Here is a 17,544-nt window from a genome sequence, read left to right on the forward strand (position 1 = left end):
TGGCAGGTTTGGGGCGGTTTGTGGGAGAAGTTAGAAAATAATTTGTGCAGCAGCATGAGGTAAAGCGGGGTTCCCTTCCCCAACCCACAGAATACCTCAGCCTAGAAGAGGGAGCCTGGAGCAAGGGGCCTCTGGATCACCAGGGGAAGGCCCTGGGGGGAATGGCGACAGACAGGACAGAGGGTCATGCCCCAGCTTGGGGAAGGAGCAACTGAGAGGTCAAGAGGCCTTGCAGTTGGGACAATGATAGCAAACCCAAATGTGGCCCTGCCTCGCAAAATCATGGACCAGGGGTAGAGAGACCACCAATCATACAAATAAACATACAACCTGTTTAGAGGGGGTTAAAAAAAGATGAGCGCTTCTTTAGGAAGCCCTGGTCTTGAGTTGTGAAGTCTTAGGAAAACTTAAACAGAGGACAGGCAGGTGGGAGACAGATCCCTGGAGGGCACCCTACCTTTCAGCCCTCTCCTTTGCTCATGTCTGGGCTGTGACTCCCTTTCACTGATCACCTCAGGCATTTAGATCAGCCTGATTCCTCCTGGGTAAACATGGAGCAAGTCCCCCTGCAATCACTTTCTCTCTGTTTGCAAAGGCTATCGCTGTTAACCTGGATTCTTGCAGCAATCCAAGGGCCAGAAGGCCAGACATGGCCACACAGAGAGAGGGTAGGGTCTACAGTGAGTCAGTGGCAGACAAAAGCCTCCCAACTTGCACCTGTCCCAGCACTGTGTCCACTGTGGAAGGCTGTGAGCAGCTGTTACAACCTCAGACGAGCATGTGCAAGATGTGGGATGAGACCTCCCCGCAACTACAGTGGGAAAAGGGGCCCTGGGGAGGTGCACACATTTTACCCAAATGTACCTGAGATGCTTCCCGAGATAACCCCGAACAGGGCCTTGAGATCTCATGCTTTACTTGCACAGTGTTTTTTTGTTTGTTTGTTTTGTTTTTTGAGGGTACTAAATCGTTTATTGATTACACATGATAATGGATGATACACAAGCTTCATTCCCATCTATAACTTTATCTGGTACCATAATTCAATTTAGATAGTTTGCATGGGATGTGCCAACAATCATATTAATAACAAAAAAACTCCATGACTTTGCTTGGGTGACCCTTTTAATGGTGAACTCCAGGTTACAGCACAGTAACTGTCAGTTTAACTACACCAAGGTTTCTGAAGACAATGGCTTCTCCATCCAAGCAGGTTGTAATAGAACCTGGCATCACCCTGAAGGAATTCTTAGTTCACACTGTTGGGGTAGTTTACCAAAATGGCCTCAGAGTAGACTAACTTTACGCAGCACATTAAAAAAAAAAGACACATTTATTCAGTGTCATGATCAGACTATTACACTTAGCAATCAACAGCATGGGTGCAAAAAAAAAAAAAATCTACATTAAAACCCTTTGTTGGAATGCTTGGCACTTTCCACAGAACAGAAACTAAAATCACCTGTTATACAATTAGTCACAAATACAGTCTTTGAGGGTTTTTTTTGTCCATACACATGAGTATGGTCTAGAACATGTCTTCTTTGTAGCAGCTAGGCCCTGCCGCCACTGTGCTTGGCTGAGTTCACAAATCTGTTGTAACCTGTAGCTTCCCTGTCACTTGTCTGGCTCTCCTCTCCTGCTAAGCTTTGCAATTAAAACCTTCTGCCATTGCCATAGCTATTGCTGCTGCTGGAACCACCATAGCCACCTTGGTTTCGTGGTTTGGCAAAGTATCGGCCTCCACTACCATAGGGGCCAGAACTTCGGCCTCCAAAGTTTCCTCCTTTCATGGGTCCAAAATTTGAAGATTGATTGTTGTAATTGCCAAAATGATTGTAGCTTCCGCCACCTCCAAAATTGCTTCCATCATTACTGAATCCATTATAGCCAACCCCACTGCCACCATATCCACTACCACCATGGCTGCCACCAAAGCCACCTCGACCACTGAAGTTTCCTCCACGACCAAAGTTGTCATTCCCTCCAAAACCACCTCCGTGACCACCACCAAAGTTTCCAGAACCACTTCGACCTCTTTGGCTGGATGAAGCACTAGCCATCTCTTGCTTAGATAGGGCTTTCCTTTCTTCACAGTTGTGACCCTTCACTGTGTGGTATTTCTTTTTTTTTTTTTTTGGCTGCATTGGGTCTTCGTTGCTGTGCGTGGGTTTTCTCTGGTTGCAACGAGCAGGGGCTACTGTTCGTTGTGGTGCGCAGGCTTCTCACTGTGGTGGCTTCTCTTGTTGCGGAGCACGGGCTCTAGGCACGCGGGCTCAGTAGTTGTGGCTCACGGGCTCTAGAGCACAGGCTCAGTAGTTGTAGCGCACGGGCTTAGTTGCTCCGCGGCATGTGGGATCCTCCCAGACCAGGGCTCGAACCCATGTCCTCTGCATTGGCAGGCGGACTCTCAACCACTGCACCACCAGGGAAGCCCCCTGTGTGATATTTCTGAATGACAGTCTTGTCTGTCTACGGAGTTGTGGTCATCAAAGGTTATGCAAGCAAAGTCTCTGTTTTTGCCACTGTCTCAGTCAGTCATGATTTCAATCACTTAAATTTTCCCATACTGTTCAAAATAATCTCTTAGGTGATGTTCTTCAGTGTCTTCTTTAATGCCACCAACAAAAATCTTCTTCACAGTTAAGTGGGCACCAGGTCTTTAAGAATCTTCTCTTGAGACGGCCTTCTTTGGTTCCACAATTCTTCCATCCACCTTGTGTGGCCTTGCATTCACGGCTGCATCCACCTCCTCCACAGTGGCATATGTGATAAACCTGAAGCCTCTGGAGCGCTTGGTGTTTGGATCCCTCATTACCACGCAGTCTGTGAGTGTTCCCCATTGCTCAAAATGGCTCCTCAGGCTCTCATCGGTTGTTTCAAAGCTCAAACCTCCAATGAAGAGTCCCACAGCTCTTTGGGAGGCTCTGACTTAGACGTGATGGCAGTAGAGGGGGGGAGAATTTAATGATGCTTGCTTGGCGGCATTCACGGGCAGAAAGGAGTAATCTAATGAATGTATCTCTATTGTATGGTGGTTTTACAACTGCAAATTCTTGGGACTTCCCTGGGGGTGCAGTGGTTAAGAATCCTCCTGCCTGCAGGGGACACGGGTTCGAGCCCTGGTGTGGGAAGATCCCACATGCCACGGAGCAACTAAACCCGTGCACCACAACTACTGAGCCTGCGCTCTAGAGCCGGCAAGCCACAACTACTGAGCCCACGTGCCACAACTACCGAAGCCCGCACGCCCCCAGAGCCCATGCTCCGCAACAAGAGGAGCCACCACAACGAGAAGCCCGCGCACCGCAACGAAGAGTAGCCCCCCGCTGGCCGCAACTAGAGAAAGCCCGTGAGCAGCAACAAAAAGACCCAACACAAACAAACAAAGAAAAAAAAAAATCCTAAGTAAACAAACAAATTCCTAAGTAAAAAAAAAGCTGCAAATTCTTTGACATTCCTCCCATTGAGAGGTGGAGGTCTCTGTTCCCTCTGGGCCAACCTTAGTGATGCACTTACTAGCAATAGAATACAGCAGAAGTGATGTTATATAGCTTCTGAGGCTAGGTCATAAAATGCAGTTTTACAAGATGGAAAGAGTTTTGGAGATTGGTTGCACACAATAAATATGCTTCACACTACGAAACTGTATACTTAAAAATGGTTAAGATGGTAAGTTTTATGTTATGTGTATTTTACTACCATTTAAAAAAATCAGGCACCTTTCATATGATGACATATTATTTGGCAATAAAAAGGAATGAAGTATTGATACACGCTACAATGTGGATGAACCATGAAAACGTTATGCTAAATGAAGGAAGCCAGTCACAAAAGACCACATATATATTTTTTAAATTTTTATTTATTAATTTATTTATTTTTGGCTGCGTTGGGTCTTCATAGATGCGCGCGGGCTTTCTCTAGTCGCGGCGAGCGGGGGCTACTCTGTTGCGGTGCGCAGGCTTCTTATTGCAGTGGCTTCTCTTGTTGTGGAGCACGGGTTCTAGGCACGCGGGCTTCAGTAGTTGTGGCACGTGGGCTCAGTAGTTGTGGATCACGGGCTCTAGAGCGCAGGCTCAGTAGTTGTGGCACACGGGCTTAGTTGCTCCGCGGCATGTGGGATGTTCCCGGACCAGGACTCGAACACATGTCCCCTGCATTGGCAGGCGGATTCTTAACTGCTGTGCCACCAGGGAAGTCCCGATGTGTTCATTCTTGAAGCCAGGGTTGAGGAGGTAACCCCTCTAAGAATTCTTAGGCACAGGCTCTCTGCCCAACTTCACAGGGACCCTGGACTTGTCTTGATGGGCTCCTTTGACACCTCTATGAGGTTGTCCACTCCAACTGCCAAGGGCTCCCAGGCCCTGCACACCTGCCTCCTGCAGGAAGACTGAGGGGCCCCGAAGACTTTCCATCAAGTTGAAGTTAGCCCATGATGTCATGTCCCAACAGTGACTCAGAGGCAAATCTAAAAATCAGATAATAAGCAGTTGGTACTTTGTTTGCTCAGACATCTTGTACTGTTCGGTTTGGTATTGCAAAACAAAGAACCACATGGAAGTTTACAGTTCAGGGAGATTTTTTGCTGTGAGTACACAGACATCCAGGCAGCTTTCTCAAACATGCCTGAATGTCCCCTTCTGAGAAATCACAAGTGATTGGCAGGGAGAGGTCAGCAGAGCATTGTGGATGAGGGGCCACCTGTACGTGGATCAGGACGTGGATGTGCGTATGGTGAGTGCGTGTATATGTCAGAGTACGCATGATTGAGCACGTGTGTAACTGTGCACGTGCATTGGGTAGATTTATGATTCTGTACTTGTGAGTCAGTGTAAGTGGCAAGTCTGAGTTTGTGTGAGCTAATGTGTGTGAGTTGAGAATGTGGGGAAATGTTGGAATGATGTGTGTTTGTGTGTGTGTGTGTGTGTGTGTGTGTGTGTGTGTGAGAACATGTAGGCACTTCAAATGATGGGGGAAAGGAGGAAGGGCTGGATGCTCACGGTTGGCCTGAGAAAGCCCCCAGGAAGTAAACCAGGGACACGAATGCTGCAGGGTTGATGGGAAACCACCTCCCTGGTCCCTGACTTGGAAAGCCCTAGGGCTGGCACTGCTTCCAGCTGGAGCCAGGGTTGATTACAATGTGCCTCTCTAGACCCAAGGCCAGTCTGTCCAGGTTCCTACTCTCAGACCAGCATTTGAAAGCCTCCTCTTATTTTTTTGTGCCCTGAGACCCCTCCTCGATAGACTGTCTCTATCTGCAGGCCCCTGCCTCATTTGCAGAGGGGGAGATGGGGTTGTCACCTTCCAGAAAGCAGCCTAGCGTTGCTTCTGTATAAATGGATTGAGCACAAGAACCAGGTAAAGAGGTCACCTGGCCTGTCTCTCCAGTCACAGAGAGATACCTGGTTCTAGAAAACTATAATCAGAGCTCCAGGGAATTTGAAGGAGCAAGGATACATCTTTTTCTTTCAGAGGGGACGTCCCCCTTGAACTGAGACTCAGGAGGCCTGACTCCAGACTGTGCTATTGCCCTAGAAGTTCAGGAAAGTCATTTCCCTCCTCTGGGCCTCTGTAGGAATAAAGATAATCTACAACACAGAATCTCTAAATTTTCTTCTTTTCTAAGTGGTTAGCACATGGTATTTTAATGATCTGTAAACTTATCTGTCTCCCCCACTAGAACCTAATGGACTGTTCCTGTCCCCCGGACCCCCATTCATACGTTGAAGCCTTAGCCCCCAACGTGATGGTATTTGGAGATGGGGCCCTTGGGAGATAATTAGGTTTAGATGAAGTCATGGGGTAAGGCCCCTATGATGGGATTAGTGTAATTATAAGAAGAGAAAGAGAGACCGGAGCTCTCTTGCACGCACTCTCTCTCGCTCTCTCTCTCTCTGCCATGTGAGGACACAGCTAGAAGGCAGCTGTCTGCAAACCAGGAAGAGGATTCTCACCAGGACCCAAATCTGCTGGCTTGATCTTGGACTTCCCAGTCTCCAGAACTGCGAGAAATAAAAGTCTGTTGTTAAGTCACCCAGTCTATGGTATTCTGTTATAGCAGCCCAAGCTGACTAATGCAAACGTGGAGTTTTCTTCAGTATTTCCAGGGCTTGCCTAAGTTTCTGGCATATATTAAGGATGGCAATAGCAGTAATGGGATCTAAGAGTTATTGTACATTTCCTGTACCTGGTTCTATGCTGATCACTTCACACAGACTATCTTTTCTAATCAGCACAATAACTGATGATGTGGATGCCATGATGATCCCCATCTTTTCAGAGAGGCCAAATAGCTTGCTCAGGTCACCCAGCTGGTAAAGGGAAGACCCCAAGCAGTCTGATTCCAGAGGCCCCTTTCTTAGGCATAAACAAAATCATCTTCCTTAGGAGGCATATCAAGGTGCTCAATAAACGAGGATTAAATATTGTTTGAGTGAAAGAAGCTGTTCCCTGCAGTTGAATGCCCTCCCCTTCCCAGTCTGCCAAATCCCTTTTCAGGGCTCAGTTTCCCTGACTCATAATGAGGACACAGTACTGTCTTGTGGATACCTTTTTTTAAACAATTTTTGGTGCTTTTTCCTTATTCTTACCTTAGCGATCTCTGACTTATTTCCTATATGCCTTTGTGGGCTCCTCCAGGATGGACCTGTGTCTTACCTACTTCTCTATCCCCAATCCACTACCTAGATGTTTCTAGGCATATGGTAGGTGCTCAGTTGATGCTGGGCTGACCGACTAGCAAAAAGCCAAGGATGATTTCTGAAAATTTCCCCAAAGTGACCACATAATTAACATATATAAAACCACTGACCTATGGAATCATACATGTAGAACAAAATGTGTAAGTAGAGTTATGGGGAAAACACATTTTTCCTAAAGCAACTCTCAGTCTTTCCTCAATTTTGACTTTCAGAAATAATGCCTAATTTAATAAGGTATTATTAATTTACTCAATGAGGTATAATGTACACTTTGATGAGTTTTGACAAATATATACACCTGTAAAACCATCACCCCAAAGAAGATATAAACTCTTCCAACATCCTAAAAAGTTACTTTGTGTCCCTTTCTAGATAATTCTTCCCACCCTTTGCCCTCTGCAAAAATTGTTCTGATTTTTATCACTATAGTTTAGTTTGTCTGTCCTAGAACATCATCTAAATGAATCATACAGTATATACTCTTTTGTATGTGGCTCTTTTCGTAAACCTAATGTCTCTGAGTTCATCCATGATGTTGTCTGTAGTTCATTCCTTTCATTGCTGAATAGTATTCACTGTGTGGATGTATTATTTCCTGTCAATATAAATTTGGGTTGTACATGAACTATCATGTACAAGTGATTTTGTAGGCTTATGATTTCATTTTTCTTGGGTAAATACCTAGAAGTGGAATTGCTGTGTCAGGCTATTTTCTTTGATACCCAGAGTCCTTTGTAATTGTTAGAAACAAATTATTTTTCAGAAATGTGACCACTTAAAATGGCACATCATCATCATCATAAGGCCTGGAGATTTCCTGGAACATGAATGCTTTGTGTTCCTTTAACTGGCACACTAGGCAGTATATTCAGGGCTCCGAGTAGGCACAGAAAAAAGAGAACAAAGAAAGAGTATGACCTGTTCACAGAACTGTATGAAGTTTCTCAGAGCATTTATGGTTTGAGCAGAGCAATGGAAGATGCTAAAATCACTTGGTCATTGCAGACCTTTGGAGTAAAGACTTCGACAGGATTAAGAGGGACTCAGACCACATGTTGGGTGTTGGCTAAGCCATGTCCTACCTGTGTAACCTTATACAAAGTTGCACAACTACCTCTGCATCTGTTTCTAGCTTGTAAAATGAGAGGAAAACCTTGTGAAACAAAGACAGACATTCTCTGCCCCCTGCACAGGGATGCTGTAAGGATGAGCTAAGATAAAAACTACCTAAGTCTCACCTTGATAAACTGTAAAGTGCTGTGCAATGTGAGATAGCACCGTGTGGAGAGAAGTGGGAACACACACAGAGCTGGTTTTGTGCTCCGATGACTGGCACTTATTGCCATGAGGACTCAGCTGCCCTTATTTCAGGGGACTTCGGGCAAGGTCAGACACACAGTGACGATAACTCTTTGTGAGTTGCCAGCTGGACCCCGATACCTCTCTCCATTGTGTTCATCTCTGCAATGGGGGACTGTCAGGCTCTTTATTCCTTTACACCTGCAGGAGAATCGTTCCCCAAATCACAGCCACCTCCCCACCCTCCACACAGTATGTCTTCAACAATTTTGTCCCTCGCTGATCTTTATCACCCAACTCATTCTCGGTCCACCACTGCAGATGACCTAAGGTGACTATTTTATGGAAAATCTGTCTGGGGTAGTTCTAGCCAAGGACCTCAGGAAGAGATCTCAACTGGAGATAAAAGGTGAATGCAGGCAACATCACATACCAGCTGTGTTTATTGAGAACTTACCTCTGAGTGCTAAGTGCTCATAACCATTTTATGAGTTGGGCACTATTATTACCCTTAGTTTACAGATGAGGAGCATGAGGTAGGACTAGGAGTCTTAGAAACTGAGGATTCCACTGTTGTCACTACCAAGGCTGCTGCCAGGTCACATGAGAGACTCAAGAGAGCCTCAGTCTCCCTCCCAGTAAAACGACAGTGAGGACTACCTCCCTTTAATTTTAGACATCTTTTCCAGCATCAACATCCTGTGAGTCCGTTTCTGACTCTGGATGAGTCAAATAGCCCCTCTGAAACTGTTTTCTCATCTGTAGAATGGGCAGAACCATCACCACCTGGCTAGGTGTTGCTGTGACAGCGTCCTGTGAAGAGGGAACTGTGCTGAGATACTGAGTGTGTGTCTCCTCAGGGCCCCTGAGCTCCTAGGAAATGGTGGGAACCCATGATGAGCAGGAAACCAGGCACTTCCTTACAGGTTCCCCGTTCACTTGGTCAGGAGTGGACAGAAGAAACAACAGAGATTATGGGACATTTTGCCCTGACAGGATCTTGAGATCAGCTTGTTAAATACTTTTCATTTGATAGAAGAGAAAACTGATGCCAGCAAGGGTAGTGCTTTCTCCAAGGACACTTAGAGAGCAAGGGAAGAGCTGGAATTTGCAGCCCTGGCTCGCTGATGCCGGGTGAGTTCTTCCTGGAGCATCAAGATGCTCACCTGCAGAAGAGAATGCTGTATCACTCCCTGGGCCCCACCCTCTGCCTGGGTTTGCTTCCTGTCTAGCCACATTTCAAGTAATTAATAGTCACGTGTGGCTAGTGGCTGTCATACTAGATAATTGCAGCTTGAGATGTGATGCTGTTTTATTAGGGATTGGCCACTGGGTGGCGATGTCATCCATTCTGATCCGCACTTGAGAAAAGACTCAGACACAGGAGTAAGGCCAAAGCAAGGTAACTTATTACCCTGTCCTTACCTTCCCCTGCCCCTCCCCCTACTTCAGAAGACCCACTTACAAAGAACTGCTGCTTAGCTTAGGCACAGACTTCCCGGAGCGCAGTAGGTGAGCTCTCACACGCGCCTGGGGCGTCGGGGCAGTTCAGCAGAGCCAGGTGGTGGGTAGGGATGCCAGTTGGAGCCAAATGCCCTCTAGTCCTGTCAGGCTTCCAGGTTACACAAGGAGAGGTGCTGTCTTACAGGAAACTTGTGCAGAATTTTACAAAGGAGTTTGGATATCCAAGTCGATGTTATCAAAGCTTTATTAGGAAAAGGCAGAATATACACCTGTGACCCATTTCTTAAGAAAAATCATTTGGAAAGAAGCTAAATAATCTGATAGGAAGTTCTAGCTAACCACGAGGTCTTTGGAATTTTAGCCACTAGTCTCTTTCTTGTGCAAACTTTGCAAACAAGCTTTAATATTTTCTTTGCTCTCTGGTGAGGAGTACAGAAACTCATTACAAATGTACTTTGCATCCAAGAAGACTAAGCCTACAAATCGAGTTTGCCTAGTTTCACCCTAAGACAGAGTAGTCCATGGGAATTTCATTATTCTCAGGCTGAGACAGTCCAGTGAATGAATGGGTCATGAGTCTGGGTATCCCTACCCATTTTAGAGGCAGCACGAAAAGTGTGAATTGAAGGGTTGAAGCACACACAGCCTCGGTACTGCGTCTGCATTCTGATCTATTGGGAACACTGTCCTTCTAAGTTTCTTACCTTTCAGACACTGATCTAGCATGAGATCTGAAACACCAAAAAGACACCACCGTGGGGGCAATACTCTGGATCTCAACTTTTGGAAGGCTGAGGGGGGGGATCACTTCCATTCCTCTCCCACTTACGGGTCATGTAGAACACCTGCCACCACCTGTGAAAGAGCTCAGTGTGAGTTCCTACCATTTGCACTGTGACCCTTCTCTGAGCTTCTTGTGTTTGCTGGGAGCGCCTGATCAAGTTGAGTTCACTGTTAGAAGGCAGTCTATTTCCTCAAGCGTGACTCTCTAGGTGTGGCCCTGCAGGTGGACCCAGGGCAGGGGTAGAGCAGAGGAAGGGAGGAATGCTGGCCAGGGATCTAGGAAGCAGGCTTGTCAAGGACCCAGGAGCACTGGAGGCAGAAATGAGCTGGAGCCCAGCCCTGATTTACCATGAGAAAGCTTCCACCTGCCCCCAGCTGCTTCTCCATTGCACACTAGTGCAATGAGCCGAGGCCAGCTGAGGACGTTTGAGGAACAAGGAGGGTGAGGGAAGAGATATTTGAAGGTATGACCTCTGGCAGGACAGTCAACTTCAGTAGGTCTGAAGTGAACTTTCCCTGGAGATGGAGCAGGCTTGAGAAGCAGAGCAGGATATTGACACTATCTAGACTGGCTTGGCCAGTATGAAAAAAGAATCATAATCCTGGATTCTGAGATACTTTAGGACTCAGACATTCCTTTTCTGGAATTTTAAAACCCAGATCCATGGACCTCTGGGTGTCAAAAAGCCACAGGAATTATATGCAAAACAGTGTGTGTTTGTGTGTGTGTGTGTGTGTGTGTCTGTGCATGCAAGCACACAGGGCATTTCTATGGAGAGAGAAGCCATAGTCCATCAGACTCACAAAAAAGAAAATGTTAACAATTCCTGCATTAAAGTTCTCTGTGCAAAGGGGATAAATGAACTCAGGGGGTTGTGAAAAGAATAACTTTGGAAGAATAAAGTTCTTGGTAGAACTTATTGGAAAAATAGGCTTCATGGCAAGACAATGCATATTTAAGATTTGACAACTGTTTAGTAAAGGAACATGCTTTTAAAAAAAACAACCAATACCATATTCAGGTATGATTGACATACAAAAGGCTGACCATATTTAATGTATACAACTTGGTGAGTTTGGGGATAAGTATACAGCCATTAAACCATCACCACAATCTATGCCGTAAACACATCCATCACCTCCAAAAGTTTCCTCCTGTCCTCTTTGTTATTACTTTTTGTGATATGAATATAACTTAAGATCTACCCTCTTAGCAAAATATTAAGTGTACAATACAGTATTGTGGACACTAAGCTGTACGGCAGATCTCTAGGACTTATTCATGGTGTATAACTGAAACTTTGTGTCCTCTAACCAACACCTTCCTGTTTCCCTCTCCCCATGGCCCCTGGCAACCACCATTCTACTCCGTTTCTGTATATTTGATTATTTTAGATTTCTCATATCATGTAGTATTTGTCCTTCTGTGCCTGATTTAGATTACTTAACATAATGTCCTCCAGGTTCATCCATGATGTCGCAAATGTCAGGATTTCCTTCTCTTTTAAGGCTGAATAATATTCCATTGTATGTAGATACCACATTTTCTTTATTGATTCACCCACTGATGGACACTTAAGTTCTTTTTATATCTTGGCTATAATAATTGTGAATAATGCTGCAATGAACATGAGAATGCAGATATCTCTTCAAGATCATGATTTCAGTTCCTTTGGATATATACCCAGGAGTAGGATTGCTGGATCATACGGTAGTTCTAACTTTAATTTTTTGAGGAACTTCCATACTCCTTTCTATAATGGCTGCACCAATTTACATTCTCATCAACAGTGTACAAGGGTTCCCTTTTCTCCAGACCTTCACCAACACTTACCCCTCCCTTTTTTTAAAAAATAATAACCATCTTAACAGGTGTGAGATGATAGCTCAGTGTGGTTTTGATTTGCATTTCCCTGATGATTAGTGATGTTGAGCACCTTTTCATATACCTGTTGGCCATTTGTATGACTTCTTTGTAGAAATGTCTCCTCAGATCCTTTGCCCATTTAAAAAATCAGGTTATTTGGATTTTTGCTATTGAGTTGTAGGAGTTCCTTATATATTTTGGATATTAATCCTTTATAAGATATAGGGTTTGCAGATATTTTCTCCTATTCCATAGGCTGCGTTTCCATTTTGGTGATTGTTTCCTTGCCATGCAGGAATGTGCTTTTTATATACATCATCTCACCAACTTTCCCAAAGCTGACAGTCCAGAGATACTAAACAGCTTGTCCGGGTCTCACAGCTTTTATCGACCAGTTTCTGGGTCTCCCGACGCCTGCTCAGTGCTCTTTCAACTCCAACTCCGAGATCCAGGCTCCCCGACCTACCTGGTGCTGTGGCTGGCCCTCTCTGTCCAGACTCTGGAGCTGAATCAGCTCTTCTTTCCACCGAGAGATACCAAGAAGTGACTTGCCTCCGCCAGAGTCTTGCTGCTGACAAATCTGGAACCCCTGAGTTCAGAAACACACTGGGCCAGATCCTGAAAGTGCCCAGCATGGCAGCTTTCTCTTTGAGCAATTCTCGCCCATGTACGTGGAGAGGGGTTGCAAGTGGCCCTGGTACAGGGATGTCATTGCGTGTGAGCTCCTGGAGGGGGATGGGCACTGTGGGGAGGGAAAGGTGGAAAGGGATCCTGTGCCCTGGGGCTGGGCCTGCTACAGCGCACACAGCTCCTGGTGCCACCTGGAAAACAGGTTTCCTAACTCCCAGGCCACCTAATTTTCCCTCCCACTAAACCACTCCTCTGGTGCATCTACCCCAAACCAGTTGAGCAAGCCCAGTGAGTGATTGGAAGGATAACCACGGTGCTCATCTTCTGTCCAACCGCACTACCTTGGGTGGATTTAATATTGAGGAACCTCTGAGGTTCAAGAATATCACCGATGAAAATAAAAAGACAAAGTAAGATCATGGTTTAAGCTGAACCTACTTTCAGTTTTATGCGTAAAAATGTCTTTTATTTCTACAACACTACTTTAGAGTTCACATGATAGGTTCATATATTTGAAAAGCATCTATGGGATTGTCGCGCGGTCCCCTTCGCCGCCGGCCTCCTCCTCCCGCCGCGCGCGCTCCCGCGAGGGCCCAGGAACCCGGCGAGCCGGCTGCGCGCTCCGAGTCGCCGCCGTAGCCGCCGGCCTTCGGGGCCGGCGCTTCGAGGCCGGGCTGGACGGGCACCTCCCGCCCCTCGAGGCAACCGCCGCCTACCCGCGTGTGTGGAAGGAGCCGCCGCCGCCGCCAGTGCAGACCGCGGAAGAGTCCGGGGCCCCGAGACATGGGCAACATCCCGCCGCGCTGCGAGAACAGGTTCCGGTCACTTCCGCCTGTCGGAACCCCGTCCCCGGCAGCCGCGCTAGTTCCGGCGCCCGGAACCTGGCGGGGACGGCGAGGAGTCCGGCCTGAGACGGGGCCGAGGCTGCGGCCACGACCGGCCGGCAGCCCCAGACGGAGAGCGGAGCCTAGCGGGCCCGGCCCGGCGGCGGGGACTCGCAGGCCCCCGAGACCCGGCGGAGGAGCCGACACCCAGCCCTGAGCCAATCCCTCCTCGACCCCGGAGGGACTCCCGGGCGCCCTTCCCCGCGGCTCGCCCACTTCCCTCCGTGACGAAGTTTTCTCCTGTGCCCTCCCGGGGAGGATCGCTCTCTCGCTCTAGGACTCGCCTTCTGGCGGACTTGCTTGGTTTGCTTTGGGAGGTAACTTGCTTCGCTCCCACCCACATCTCCTTTCCTTGACCTCTTCCAGTCGGACGTTCTAGGTGACTGAATGGAGTTTTGAGTTGGACTCTTGTGTCCCTTACAGAGTTGAGCCTGGTCCTGGAGCGCTGGGGGTGGGGTGGCGTCAGCTGTAAGATGCAAGTTGGATAAAAGGAGGACCTCTCGCCAAGGGCCCCAATGAATGGCACACAGTCTACTATCACCGACGGGTTGGTATGAAGCTTCCCCTGCGCTTAGCCTCCCTGGATGGGGCCCGACCTAGCCGCAGAGTCAGGGATTGCCGATTACCTTTGCCCAGTGAAGTTGACAGGCGTCAGAGAGAGGGTTGTTTTGGAGCTCTGCAATTAGCCTGGGGTTGCTGCCAGGTTATCCGGTTGATTTAATTTGGAAATGTAGGGGGGATTTTTGTTTGTTTGTTTGGTTTTTGTTTTTGTTTTTCTGAAGAGGAACATTTCTCCAGATTCTCAGAGGAGGGGTAGGTAAAGCCATGACTGTGTTTTTCTGTCTGCAGTGTGCATTAGGATTCTGTACTGGTCTTGGAATCAGAGGGTGAAGGTCAGTGCCCGAAGTCAGCTGGGGTATTGGTGCATCGTCAGTTTTACTCCTGTCCTGTAGTTCTCTAGAGTCTGTTGCATTTTAGGAATTTCTGTTTGTGAACTTCATTCTGAGACTGCCACATGATGATTTATGAATTTGATATCCTTTAAGTATTGACTTGCACAGTGTTTATTATCTAATAGTTTTCCAGAATGTTGGAGTTACCAGTAAATCACAGGCTCCTGGTGGGGACAATATCAAGGAGCTAAAAAAAAGGCGAGGGAACATCATGGGGCTTGATTTTTTTTTTTAATAAATTTATTTTTTTTTTGAATTTATTTTTGGCTGCGTTGGGTCTTCGTTGCTGCGAGTGGGCTTTCTCTGGTTGCAGCGAGCGGGGGCTACTCTTCGTTGTGGTGCTCCGGTTTCTCACTGCGGTGGCTTCTCCTGTTGCGGAGCACGGGCTCTAGGCTTGCGAGCTTCGGTAGTTGCAGCACGCGGGCTCAGTGGTTGTGGCACACGGGCTTAGTTGCTCCGCGGCATGTGTGATCTTCCTGGACCAGGGCTCGAACCCGTGTGCCCTGCATTGGCAGGCAGATTCTTAACCACTGCGCCACCAGGGAAGTCCACGGGGCTTGATTTTAATTATTGCGTTTTTAGTATTTCATCTTCCAGAAACATTTGCATTTAAGGGGTATAAAGCCTAAGTGAATTATGTAGTAGAAACTGGCAGGTGGATTTGTTGAGTTGGGTGAGTCCTTTATAGTACTTTACCTATGTTGCTTGGTGGTGGTTGGTAAATTGAGCTAGACTATGTTTGGTTTAAGTAGAGTTCCCTTATTCTTAAGAATTATTCTTTGGACTATTAGGTGAAGTGATAAAAGCATATTCCTTTACTACATTTTACTTCTCAGTTTAATTATGACATTGTATCCAGGTCCCGGGTTTTACTCAGCCTTTTTTTTTTTCGGTCAACCTTCAAACTATTACATCATTAAAAAAAAAAAAATCAAATAACTGAAGTAAGGGACCAAAGAAAGCACTTTGATGAGAAGTGCAACAATTGTGCTCCTGCAGAAAGTAGTTGAATTTCCTAATAAGAGAGTTTCACCCAATTTTAAGACACATTTGTTGATTTTAAAAGGGCCAGATTCCATTATCATACCATAGCTATTCCAGAAACAGAATTTCCTCTTCCTGTTCATGCTTTCCAGTATCATGTGAACGTTCACCTAAAAGATTCCATTAAATATTTAACCTTTTTTTTTTTTTTTTTAAAGCATCTGTGGAGTGTACCTATGTGCCAAGCACAGAGCTGTGCTTAGGAGGCAGTGGTGAACAAGTCGTTCATGGCTCCCTGTCTACATGAATTCACAGCCTGGCAGAGAGTGAAGCCCTAAGCCCTGGTGGGTTTTGACAGTTCACTGGGAAGCCACATCACCTTGCTGGCTGGTAAGGCTTTTCTGCCTCTTCCCAGCTGACACTTCCCAAGTCACGCGGTGTCATCGGTACCACATAAAGGACTGCATTGTCTCTCTGAGGCCCAAATGTGTGCACCTTTTGCACCTTCACTCTGTATCCAGCAGAGGAGTACTTCCTAGGCTCATTCCTCTGGTAGTACCTTTTCCTCGGAGGTGTCGGCTACTTCTCTCTTCTTGACCTACAGGCAGAGTGAAGAGGTCTGTTTCCTCACACTCAGAGTCATGCAATGGAAGATCATGAACAGATGGTTTTAAGAAGGGTAATTAAAGATGTTTCCTGTGCTGTGTGCCCTCTCCCTCTTGGCACAGCTAGGGTGGCCCGTCCTTGTCAAATGACTGAAACCAGTGTGATAGAGGTCTCCATCTCCAAATTACATCAGCTTGAAAGTGCCATTTCTGGAAGCGACCTCTTTCTGGTCTTTCTTATAAAAGAGCCTCTTGTATGGGAACAAATGAGGAAGATCCACGTTGACTGCCTCAGACAGGGACTTCCACATGGAAAGAGATACACCAGCAGCTTTACATCTTCCTCTCCTAAAGAGTACACTCACAGTCCTTTCCTTCTGGGGTCTCTACACCCTTTGCGGCTCCCATTAACTCTGAAGGTGGTATTCAAGATAATTAAGAGGCGAAAGGAAGGTGTGATAAGGCGGTTTATTCCTAATTCTGAAAATTAATTCTTTAAATCCAGTGCCTTATTGTTTGGTGAATAAGGAGAGGGGAGGGTAATCTAATACCTTGTTCTTTACTTTAGAATGCTAAGTTCCTATTAATTAATTTTTATTTTTTTTAGCCACGCCGTGTAGCGTGCAGGATCTTAGTTCCCCCGACCAGGGATGGAACCCGTGTCCCTTGCAGTGGAAGCGCAGAGTCTTAACCACTGGACTGCCAGAGAAGTCCCTCATTAATTTTTTATATATACAGAAAGATATTTATTATATGGAACTGGCTCACGTGATTTTGGAGACTGACAAGTACCAAGATCTGCAGGTGAGTCAGCAAGCTGGAGACCCAGGAGGGCTGATGGTGTAGTTCTAGTCTGAGTCTCAAGGTATGAAATCCAGGAGAACTGATGTTTCAGTTAGTGTCCAAAGGCTGGCACAAATTTTTATAGATACAGAAAGAAACTTTAAGTATCCTCTTCATGATGGAATGATTTGATTGTGCAGCATAACCAGTTCTGTAGCTACTGTTTCATAGTCCCAGGCTGAGGGTTTGTTCAGAGGGAAACAGAAGAATATCTAAGTACATATACTACCTTGCATTCCTAAGCACTTTGAGTTGTTTTTTTCAAAAGACAAGCAAACATGGCTTAGTTATTTTATTTTGTGTCTCTTTAATTGCTAGTGAAGATGTCATTTTTTGTCACCACCTGAAGTTTAAGAGCCTGTATTTTATCTGAACACTTATATTCACATAAATTCTGTGCATATTTGGGTAGTAACCTTTTATCAGCTCTCACCTGCCCCCCATTATGTTCCTTTCCTTTTGATATTTTATGCATTTCCTGATATTTGATGTACATAGTACCACAGAATGTTGGTTCCTAGCGGTGTA

The 17,544-nt window shown here is 46.2% G+C and overlaps 1 protein-coding gene and 1 pseudogene across 10 annotated transcripts in view; one reads left to right on the forward strand and one right to left on the reverse strand.

Annotated features, from left to right (window-relative positions):
• Nucleotides 1-1,647: 1,647 nt before the first annotated feature.
• On the reverse strand, nt 1,648-2,922 carry LOC309664193 (heterogeneous nuclear ribonucleoprotein A1-like; annotated as a pseudogene). The gene is made up of 2 exons: nt 2,477-2,922; nt 1,648-2,141 (listed from the first exon to the last, which is right to left on the reverse strand). The product of its transcript is annotated as a heterogeneous nuclear ribonucleoprotein A1-like (transcript).
• A 10,542-nt stretch (nt 2,923-13,464) lies between these two features.
• Nucleotides 13,465-17,544, forward strand: part of ZFP37 (ZFP37 zinc finger protein) — a 55,693-nt gene continuing 51,613 nt past the window's right edge. Inside the window, exons 1-3 of one of the 9 annotated variants that reach the window (XM_082469169.1) lie at nt 13,465-14,182; nt 15,787-15,958; nt 16,781-16,977. In XM_082469169.1, the coding sequence (XP_082325295.1) occupies nt 16,927-16,977 (51 nt within the window). In that variant the 5' untranslated portion in view covers nt 13,465-14,182; nt 15,787-15,958; nt 16,781-16,926. Of the gene's footprint in view, nt 15,959-16,780; nt 16,978-17,544 lie in introns of those variants that run through there. The other 8 variants (XM_082469170.1, XM_082469173.1, XM_082469171.1 and 5 more) reach the window with 8 other exon arrangements.

The sequence above is a fragment of the Balaenoptera physalus genome, assembly GCF_965194825.1.
Source record: "Balaenoptera physalus genome assembly, chromosome: 7".
In the NCBI taxonomy this organism is placed as follows: domain Eukaryota; kingdom Metazoa; phylum Chordata; class Mammalia; order Artiodactyla; family Balaenopteridae; genus Balaenoptera; species Balaenoptera physalus.